The sequence below is a fragment of the Carlito syrichta genome, unplaced genomic scaffold, assembly GCF_000164805.1.
Source record: "Carlito syrichta isolate Samal-C Ts95f unplaced genomic scaffold, Tarsius_syrichta-2.0.1 Scaffold306640, whole genome shotgun sequence".
Taxonomy (NCBI): Eukaryota; Metazoa; Chordata; class Mammalia; order Primates; family Tarsiidae; genus Carlito; species Carlito syrichta.
In genome coordinates this window covers 169,992-180,318 of record NW_007250736.1, presented here as the reverse complement: position 1 = coordinate 180,318, position 10,327 = coordinate 169,992, and the positions used below count along the sequence as shown (strand labels likewise).

At 37.4% G+C, this 10,327-nt stretch overlaps 1 protein-coding gene across 1 annotated transcript; it reads left to right on the top strand.

Annotated features, from left to right (window-relative positions):
* Positions 1 to 242: 242 nt before the first annotated feature.
* On the top strand, positions 243 to 8,234 carry LOC103265541 (synaptoporin). Its single transcript, XM_021715101.1, has 2 exons — positions 243 to 430; positions 6,551 to 8,234. Exons 1-2 carry the CDS (start codon positions 353 to 355, stop codon positions 6,806 to 6,808), a joined length of 336 nt encoding a protein of 111 aa, XP_021570776.1. The 5' UTR covers positions 243 to 352; the 3' UTR covers positions 6,809 to 8,234.
* Positions 8,235 to 10,327: the final 2,093 nt, after the last annotated feature.

Sequence of the window (10,327 nt, the reverse complement as noted above, 5' to 3'; positions counted from 1 at the left end):
TAGCATCATTCCTGGGGCATAGTATGCATTCAATAAATGTTACCATTATTATTCATGTTCTAGAAATATAAATATATCACAAATCTTTCTTTTATTTTAGTTTTTTAAATGTTTTTTCTGGTTCTTATTCTATAGGACCTTAAAATTTTCCTAAAATCAAACCAAATAGTTATATAATCAATATTTTCTAGAACTCACATCTCCTTTGATGGTTTTATCTTTCTGTTTATTTCTGTAGGACTTCATCGTCACTGTAGTGTTTTCATTCTTGTGGTTGGTGGGTTCATCTGCTTGGGCAAAAGGGCTGTCTGACGTCAAAGTCGCCACAGATCCCAAGGAAGTATTGTTACTGATGTCAGCTTGCAAACAGCCATCCAACAAATGCATGGCTGTCCACAGCCCTGTTATGTCCAGCTTAAACACTTCTGTGGTAAGTACATTTTCATCTATGCTTTACTTCTCACATCTTTTTTAACAGTCAAATGAATAAAAAAATTCAGGAGTCATCTTGAAAATGCCTCTAATACTAAGCCAGTCAAAAAGGTGATATTTCACTTCAGGTGCACAATGATCATTTGGCCTTCAAGTTTTTTGTTGTCAGAACTCATCATCTTTAATGCTGCCAGCTACTGAGTTCTTAATAAGAACCCAGCAGGTATTAGCAGCTGCTGCTTAGATGACAGTCCAGTTGAAACTCTAAGCCAGAAGCAAACATAAAATCTGGATGTTAAGGCTGAAGCCTGCCAGAAGTTAAAAGGAATATTTGATGACATACACGTTCCTGGGAAGAAAACATTGTTCAAGCCATATGTAGTTAGAATATACTCAATTGATGAGAAAAACATACACAGACCTAGTAGGGTGCAAAGAAAAACACATGGTATAGAAAAGTACTTATAATAGTTATGGAAGTTTTTAATTTTCTCCATTCTCCTGGTTTAGTTGCTTAATAACCTCAAAAAAGCTGTGCTGTATTAGCTGAACAAATATTATCACCAAGTGTATGGCTCTTTTTTTGTTGTTTTGGTTTTTTTTTTGAGTTGGAGTCTCACTCTGTCGCCGAAACTGGCCGCTCCCGGCCCCCGCAACCTCGACCTGCTGTGCTCCGGCAATCCTTCCACCTCAGCCTTCCAAGTAGCCGGAATTACAGGCATGCGCTACCACGCCCGACTGATTTTTTGATTTATTGTAGAGATGAGGTCTCGCTGCCCAGGCGGGTCTCAAACCCGCGGGCTCAGGCAATCCACTCACCTCAGCCTCCCAAAGGCACGGGATTACAGGCTGAGCCACCGAGCCCGGCTGTACGGCTCTTTTAGAAACAAAATCTGACAACAGGTACACTAAATCGGATTCTTAATTTGTAAGGATTTATAAATTAAGTTATTTCAAAGAAACAAGTCATACCTGAGAAAGACAAGCTATAATGGTAGTAAAAAGCAGCAGTTATCAAAGAGTAGAGACTCAGTAGTGTTTGCTGAAGGAACAACATTCTTTAGCAAACTCTAAAAATAATTATCTTTGCTTTAAGATTAACCTGTTTCTACAGTTTTCTGAAATTCAATCTGGGAAGGGACTTTTGAAAGGAAAAGAGGTTGCTATTCTGATTTTACTGTGGATCTTGCCTTGGTAAGATAGTAACCATGGAAATAAACTCTGTATTAGGGTCTCACAATCATTTTTATTTACTACTAGCCGCATCCATAGATGAATAATATGAAATATACATTAACATATATAATGATGCTTCTGTAATTTGTTTATAGACAGTATTCAATGAAAGTTATTGTAACCCTGATCTCAAAATCCAAGAGGACAAAGATAAAATTGCTTGATGTGTTTGTTAGTTTAATAATTAATCTCCCGATAAATATGACATCTTGCATGGTTCTTTTAATTTCACTTGTGATATCTCTCATAATTTTTAGACTAGAAGATAAAAATTATGAATGAAAAACAATGTGATGTATCTTCTAAAACTAAAAGAATAGAATGAAACCAAATAATATGATGTGTGTGAAAAGAAAGGTCCAGTGATTTTATTTTATTTTATTTTTTTAACATATTTTTATTATAAAATTGTGGGGTACAGTTAAGGGTTAGGTATACAAATGTGCATCGTTCAGCCACCCTTGTTAATTAGGGGCATCTCCCCATCCCCAGACAGATATTGACTACCGTTAGTCCCACCTCTCTTCCCCTCCCTACCCCCTCCCATAGTTTCCCACCATTGTCAGTCCTTTTTTTAATAGTATTATGGTAGATGTTGAAGGTCCACTATATGAGTGAGAACATGTGATACTCAGATCTTTGTTTCTGTGAGAGATCACTCAGTATTATAGACTCTAGTTCCATCCAGGTTGCTGCGAAATTCATGATTTTGTTCTTTTCTATGGCTGCATAGTATTCCATCATGTATATGTACCACATTTTTTTAATACAGTCCTCTTTTGATGGACAGCATGATTGGTTCCAGGTTCTTGCAGGTCCATTGATTTTATAGTGATATGTTCGTGTCTGCTAAGAGTCTTCTAGTACCTCATCACGGAAAACTCAATTCAAACTGGCTAAAGCAAAATAATCTCTATATCCCTAAAGTCTGTTCTTTGCACCTCACTTCTGGTGTCTACCAGTGTCTACACACATAAGAATATTTGAGTTGCAAGTAACTGAAACTGATTCTGACTTCATCAGGAAAAATTTCTTTGGGAGGACAGCAAGTAGTTCATTAATTTGATGAGACCTGAAAAAACAAGCTATGGAAAGAGAAGAATCTAGAGCAGAACCAGGGTTTTAGATGTCCAGTATCAAAGCATAGTCTCTGAATTGCCTTTAGTAAGAAGCTTTACCAAACCTTGCATTACTCTGCTCAGGATACACAGTTCTAGGAGAGAGATCAAGCCATTTGATTGCACTTTGGCTCTGCAAAGATAATCGGATTTCTATTACCAAAAGCAGGGGAAGGGATATTAATCAGCCAAAACAACATTGTTTATTACAAATTGTTTGACTTCAAATCTTATTGATATAGCTTATGCAAAACTGAAAATAATTGGAAAGACACTAAAAATGTGCCTTCCCAAGACAGAACTCAGGGCCAAGAATTGGAAGACTGCCAGAAAGCTGGACCGTTCTCATTCTCTATCTCTTATCTCTATTTCTTTGTACATCTGTATCTCTTTCTGCATGTTGATTACATTATTCTCTCTTTTCAGATGAAATTCTATCTCCTTTTCCTGTACACTCAACAGAAGATAGCCATCCTACAGTTTCTAAGTTTACATTTCTTTTTAAAGAAACAACTTGGACTAAACTAAAATCACTCAGGTCCAATTTCAAATTTCTGGTAGAGAACCTCATTAGCCCGTTAGGCCAAATGTTCACCTCAGTCTCATCGGTTAAGGACATGGGGGGGAGGGTTAGGGAATCATGTAATAGAAACATAACTCGCAGAACCCACCCTACTGGGGAAATACAGGTTTTAGAGAAGGAGTCAGACATATACCCCAATAAATGACCCCTACAAGTAAATGAATCAGGAAACAATCATCATATTTTCTACTTTAGTAACAAATTTACTTTCTTCGAAGTACTTAGTAATCTATAATTTCATAATAACACTAAAATGTAGGTAAGATATCCAGATACTACACATACCAGAAGCTAAAGTTGAAGGACTTGCATAAATTCCCAGTTACAAAGAACTAGTTTTAAACTTTCCTAATGTTGTTGCCATTCAAAACGGCTAAGACTGGAGTCAGTCTGCCAGGGTCTAAATACGGATTCCATTACTCAATAATTGACTGCCCTTAGACAAATTACTTAAACTTTCTAAACTTTAGTTTTATCATCTATAGAATGGCAATAATTGTACAACAGATCTCAAGACTGTTGAAAGAATTCAGTGAAATAATCCATGAAAAATACTTAGCACAGTGCCCAGCTTATGTCACATGCTGAGTGTCAACTGAAAGCTGCTACTAAAACATATTCACTTTCTTAAATGTCACTTAGTGTTAGAACCTAAAGAGGGGAGGGAGGAATAATGTTTTTTAGTTTCTCTGTTTCTTTTAAAGCTTCGCTGAGCATAGTTATTTTAGCTGTAGTTTATACTTCTGTTTCTATAGCATCACTCCGGACAATCTTGACACATCTTTTTGAATAATCTAGGTTTTATCTCCCTATTCTTTCTCATGCTATGTACAGTCTCCTTTAATCTCTCTTTCTATTGTCCCCATATCTGAGTTTAAATCTTTCCCTTGATTTCAGTTTCAACTAAGTGGCAAGAAAAAAATTCAAGGGCCTCCATGCTCTTAAAATGTGATACCTCTGTGACACTGGAGTAAGAAATCAGTGCTCTTGAAATATGTCCATGGGAACGCCTTGTTTATGTTCTTACTCTGAAGTTGCATTTCCCTTATTTCTTCTCTAGCATTTCTTTTTAAAAAACCAAATAGTAACAGAGAAAATAGAGAGACTATGAGATAGGAAACAGATAAAATTACATTCCTGAGCAGAGTCATCCTTCATATCTGAAAAGATCATACTACCCTGAATTTGCCCAATCTCATCTTAAAAGATCCCTTTATAATTTTATATACTCATATATTGACATACACTTATGAAACTGCAATTTCATCAACATCTTCTGTTTAATGGAAAATATCCCAGTTACTCTACACATGTTTAAAAGGTCCTATATGTAAATTAGAGTTTAGTCAGTAATTACCTAATTATTTTGTTCAAGCAACTGTTACATCTTATTTTGGTTTTTTATCTCCCTTGGCAGGTACCCTAGATCATGGCACAAAATAGGTTCTGAAGGAAATAGGATATAATAGGAGAGAAGGAAGTTAAAAGGGAGGAAGAGATGGGGGCTGGATAAGCAAGTCTTTAAGTAGATCAGTTGGGGCTCTAGATACACTGTTTTGTCTATAGTCATTTCTCAGGAATAAGGCCTCACTGTTAAAGCCCCACTTCAATTTCTGCTGTCAGCAGAAAAAAAAAAATCAACAAAATACAATTCACAGAAATATTTTAGAAAGTGATTCAGAGCATAATTTACCATTTAGTATTTGCTAATGTGTCTGGCACTATCTGTTTTACACACATTCTCTTTAATCCTCTCAACTACCCCTAAGAAAGGAACTCTTGTCTTCTTTCCATAGAAGAAAAACACAAAAACAAGAGTAAAGTCTAGAGATTAAATGCCTTGATCCAGCCTGTAGAAAGTATAGTATTCCAGCCACTCTGATTCCAAAGCCTGTGGGGATTACTCCAAAACTGACATTCAGTTAGTATGCTGCTAAAATATTGAAATCCTTTGGTAAAAGTCCCTGCTCTAAACTCTGAAGGCCCTGTGTCTTGACTACACCACTACCCCCTCTACAACCACCACCTACAGGGCACTCTAGATTACCCCACCATCCAAAAACCAAGGGATAGGTGACCCAAAAAGGGACTTCCAGCAACCTACTCCAGAGCTATGGCAACTACCCAAATCCATCTTGATTAGTCAGTGTCATGCTGGAGTGGTGACTAAATATACTTGAATGTTATCGCAACTGTGTATCATACTTGTTATCTGTCTCTAATAAGGGGCTGTTAAAACACACTGCCCATGGTTAATTCCTAAGTCAATCAGTCAGCATTGGGAAAAGCCGCAGAACAACCCATGGAATGGGAACTTCTGTTTGGGCCCCTTGCAATAGCAAACAGTCCAGCTTCCATCAAACACTTGGTCCCTTCCATCAAACACCCAGTACCCTGACTCACAACAACTTCTGGAGGATAAGAGGAATTTTCATAGGAAAGTCTCACACCCAGTTCTTGAGATAATCATTTCATACTTTTCTGAAACATGCACTTTATTCCTAGCCTAATTTCAGCATTTACTTCTGAATATGAGAGGCTATTCAAAGACTCAACCTCTATATAGGCTATTATGCATGTGCTTATCTGTATGCCACCAGTACCATTCCTTAATTCATATTTTCCTTTAACTTGACTCATTTTCTTGATATGATTACAATAAATAGAAAAGCAGTATCACTAGCAATAAAGAGATGACCCTATAAATTAATGCACCATTATTAAAATGAAAATGCACAACCCTGTGCCACCTGAAAATAATCTTACACACCATAAAGGATACTTCATTTGGAGAGATAATAATGACTTCAGTAAGCTTTCAGGCTAGGGAGTTAGAACAAGGCTTGAATTCCAGATCTACTATTCACCAAACCATGTGACTTTGGACAAGATTTCCACTTCTTTAACATGGATATAAAAATCGCTCCTTTCCCTTAGACCGATTCTTAGACTAAGTGAATCAATATACTTTATAACTTTTTATGCAGTGCCTGACATGTAGTACATTCAATAAAGATCAGCTATTTAAAATGAAATAGTGATTCCAAATGAGAAGTTAGAAGAGGATATGACATAAAAGTGAAAAGTGATCTTTCTTATTGTGGATAATTTTTTCCAAAATTGATATTTTTATGGAGTTTTTGTCTAGTTTATCAACTCATTGACTTTGATTCTCTTTCAGGTCTTTGGATTCTTGAACTTTATCCTCTGGGCTGGAAACATATGGTTTGTTTTCAAGGAGACTGGCTGGCATTCCTCGGGTCAAAGATATCTTTCAGACCCAATGGAGAAGCACTCTAGCAGCTATAATCAAGGTGGTTACAACCAAGACAGCTATGGTTCAAGTGGTGGGTATAGCCAGCAGGCAAGTTTGGGGCCATCCTCAGATGAGTTTGGCCAACAACCTAGTGGCCCCACTTCCTTTACCAATCAGATTTAACAGAGTAGCATTTGCATTCTTCTGGAGATAGCCCCACCACCTTCTATTTCAGTGGCAGAAGAATTTTTTAAGAGTTTCAATTAATTATTAATGCAGAGAGTATTGAATGTAAATCAGAGATTTCTAGTCCTCATTAAGGTAGAAAGACCTGGGTTGTGATAAATGGTACTTAGAGACGAGGCGACATGAAGAGATAGATATATTATTTATTACAGATGGCTAATTGAAGAGTACCTTGCTATATACAAGATACTTTCATGGTCGTTTTGTTTGTGTGTTGAGGTCGTAGAAGCATTTTGTAGCTTAAAATCTCTAGTAAAGTAAATCAAATAGCATTGAGTTTTCCTATGCATTTTGATGCAAAGGACATTATAATGATTTCTAGAAGAAAATTTGGTGTATTACAATATGCATGTCTTACTATTTTTTAGTTTTAGGCCCTGTAGGAGTATGAGTCTCTAAATATCTGGTTTCAGACAATTATTATGTATTTTTTAACTTGATGAATCAATGCTCATATGATTTAGTGCATGAATAAGCATTTTCTCACACAATGAATATTTGAACTGTATTTATGAAAATTTTCCAGTTTGCACCATGAATTTGTCAAATGGACGTCTAAAAACATGTTCAGTACTTTGTATACTTTGCAAATTTGTCTCTCTGGTTTAACCAAGTCTGAATGCATTGTAACTAATATTTGGGTTTTTTCCCCCCATTAGTGGACATTAAGTGTTACGTATGGTAACTGCCCAATATTTATTCTATTTACTTAGCTAAATATTTATAATCTTGTAATCTTCTATGATGTTTGTGGCTCTTATCTTGTGGACACAATACCTGTTTGTGTTTATGGAGTGTTGTTTCCTTAGAATAATGGAGATGCAGATATAGATACCATAGTCAAGATGCTGCCATGCTGAAGTACTAGTTTATTAGGGATTTTCAGTAGAATCTGTACTACCAGCTAAACTTTCAATACTATTTATTTGTAAAATTAATATGTTTCTCCATCTAATTATTAAAAATTCTCAAGTCACAGCTCAACTTCCCAATTAATAATTCTGATTTGAGCGTAACCCATGAATTAAATTGGCTTCCATGTGCCACTCTATATCCCACGGAGGGTTCTTATGAAATATTCCCCAGAATGTATTTGTTATCAAGAAAATACTAATCTTCACCTCTTTGTTTTAACTCAATTGAAACACCACGGCCCAATAGAGAGGGCAAGCTTAGCATCTGTATTTCCAGATAAAAGTTATTATCAATGTATAAACTCTGTATGTGATCAGTGATGTTGGAAGCATTTTAGCACAAAACAGCCGTGTGTCTTAGATGATATCTGTAACCAGTTTCTGGATCCTGTTGGATAAATCTGTATTGTGATATCTATTTGACCTTAATAAAGTTATTGCATACAAAGCTGGCTGGACAATGGAAAATTACAACAAATAGAACCTGATTGACCTTAACAATAAAAGAATAAGGGTTAAAGGCAGTGTTTCCAATTTCTTACCCTGTCTTTGTTCCATGAGCCCTGTGTGTTCATTCATCCTACCATTCTAGGATTTCCTATGCACCCATCACTGTGCAAGCCACCAGGGATGCAATAGAGAACAAAAGCAGAAACAGGCCCTATTCAGAAACTTATACTCTATTAGGGAGATATACATTAAAATAATCACATTTCAGTTATGCTGAGTACAACAAAGAGAGGGATGTGATTCCACAGAAACATCCATCCAAGAGGCTGGAGTAATTAGGGAGTTGTTAAGGAGCTTTAGACCTAAAGACTACACACGGTTTAGCAAGAATAAGGTGGAAGAGAAGCATGTCTCAGGTAGAGAACAGCCTGGCAAAGCTCTCTGATGGTAGGAGGAAGGAAGGATATGTGCAGTTATCAGAGTATAATGAGCACGGGACCTTTGAACGAAGTGTGACTGCTTATGGGGGCATGGGTGAAACCTGCTTGAAGGCCTAATCAGGAGTTCTGCCTTTATCCTAAAGAAGCTAAGGAAAAGCACTGAAGGATGTTTTAAGCAGGGAGGAATATGATGAGATTAGCATTCTGAAAGTACCTCAGTGGTTACAGAGTAGAGAGTGGATTAGAGGAGGACAGAGAGAAGGACATCCTGAGGGTAAGAAATAAGTCTCAACTCCTCACATCTTTTAGGCAGTGGGCCGGGAGTGGGAAGAGAAGTGGCATGAGTCCTCCCCTCAACCTCTTCCTTCTTATTTCCTGGGATGATGGCTGGATTTGACTGCTTCCTGCAGCACTCTCCGGGAAAAGAAAGTGGCCTCTGCTTCATAAACTGTCATCAACTCTCCAACGTAGAAAATTCTCATAACCAGCAGTGATTTTTACCAGTCTTAAGAGTTCTGAAGTACATCGGGGCTCTGATAAATGGAAAACATTACATTCCCTGATTGAGACAGAGACACACTTCCACAGTCTGCTGCAGATTTGCAATAAAGAGTTGCTGTAATCCAATGGGGATTTTGTTAAACTCACTTCTTCCTTAGGGTTTCAAGCAAGCAGTAGAGCTGGCCTTTTAAAAAAGAGGAGTAATCAGTGTAGCAGGTGAGTTTGACCTAATTTGGCACCTCAATCTCACTGCTCACTAGCTGTGTGTCAGGGGGTGAATTCCCCTTCCTGAATGTTTGCTTCTTTGGGAAGAGATAAAGCAGTCAAGTTAAAAGGACGAGCTCTGAGATCAGATCACCTGGGTAAGAATAACTGTGCTGCCATTTCCTTGACACTTCTTTTTCTTCCTAATGCCTTCCCCAAAGGCCTGGGAGTTTCCTGATGCCACAGACTACAGGCAAGTGCAGCCTGGAAATGTAGGGTAGGCAACACCCCAGAAACCACCTTCAACCGTTTTGGTTTGTGGGAGGGTTAATAATGGCCTTTGGCAAGATACTTGATCTCTTATCCATTCAGTTGCCCCAGCTCTGCAATGGGGATAACAGTAATATTTGCCTCCTAGATTTTCTCTCCTAGGATGAGAAAATCAAGTCACGCAGCCATGTAAAGGAATTAGAATAGCTTTCAGCAACACAGTAGGCATTCTCTGGGTTTGAGTTCTCTTGAAAGCAGGGTCTAGACAACATCTGGGTACAGGCTACTGGGCAAATAAACAGGGCAATGACATGATTCAGTTTTCACTTTGAAAAGATCCGCTATCAAATTCTTGGCTTTGATAATGCACTAAAATTAGGAAATATGTCACCTTTGGGGGAAAGAGAGTGAAGGGCTCATGGTACTCCATGTACTATTTCTGTAATTTCCTGTAAATAGGAATGCTGAGAATGGAGTATTAATACATCAATTTATTCAACAGCTATTTATGGAATACCTACCATATGCCAAGCTCTGTCCCAGGTGCTGGGGATACAGATTTGAAGAAGATAGTCATTATCCTGGAGTGCATGGAGTTTATAGACCAGTATTGGGGAAATAAGATAAATTCAAATCGTGATAAATGTTAAAGAGGAAGTAAAATAGGATGGCATGAA

Excerpts from the sequence above, each read along its gene's own strand:
- LOC103265541 (XM_021715101.1), top strand. The coding sequence starts at position 353 with ATGTCAGCTTGCAAACAGCCATCCAACAAATGCATGGCTGTCCACAGC. Across the intron at positions 431-6,550 it reads CCAGCTTAAACACTTCTGTG|GTCTTTGGATTCTTGAACTT; the intron begins GTAAGTACATTT and ends ATTCTCTTTCAG.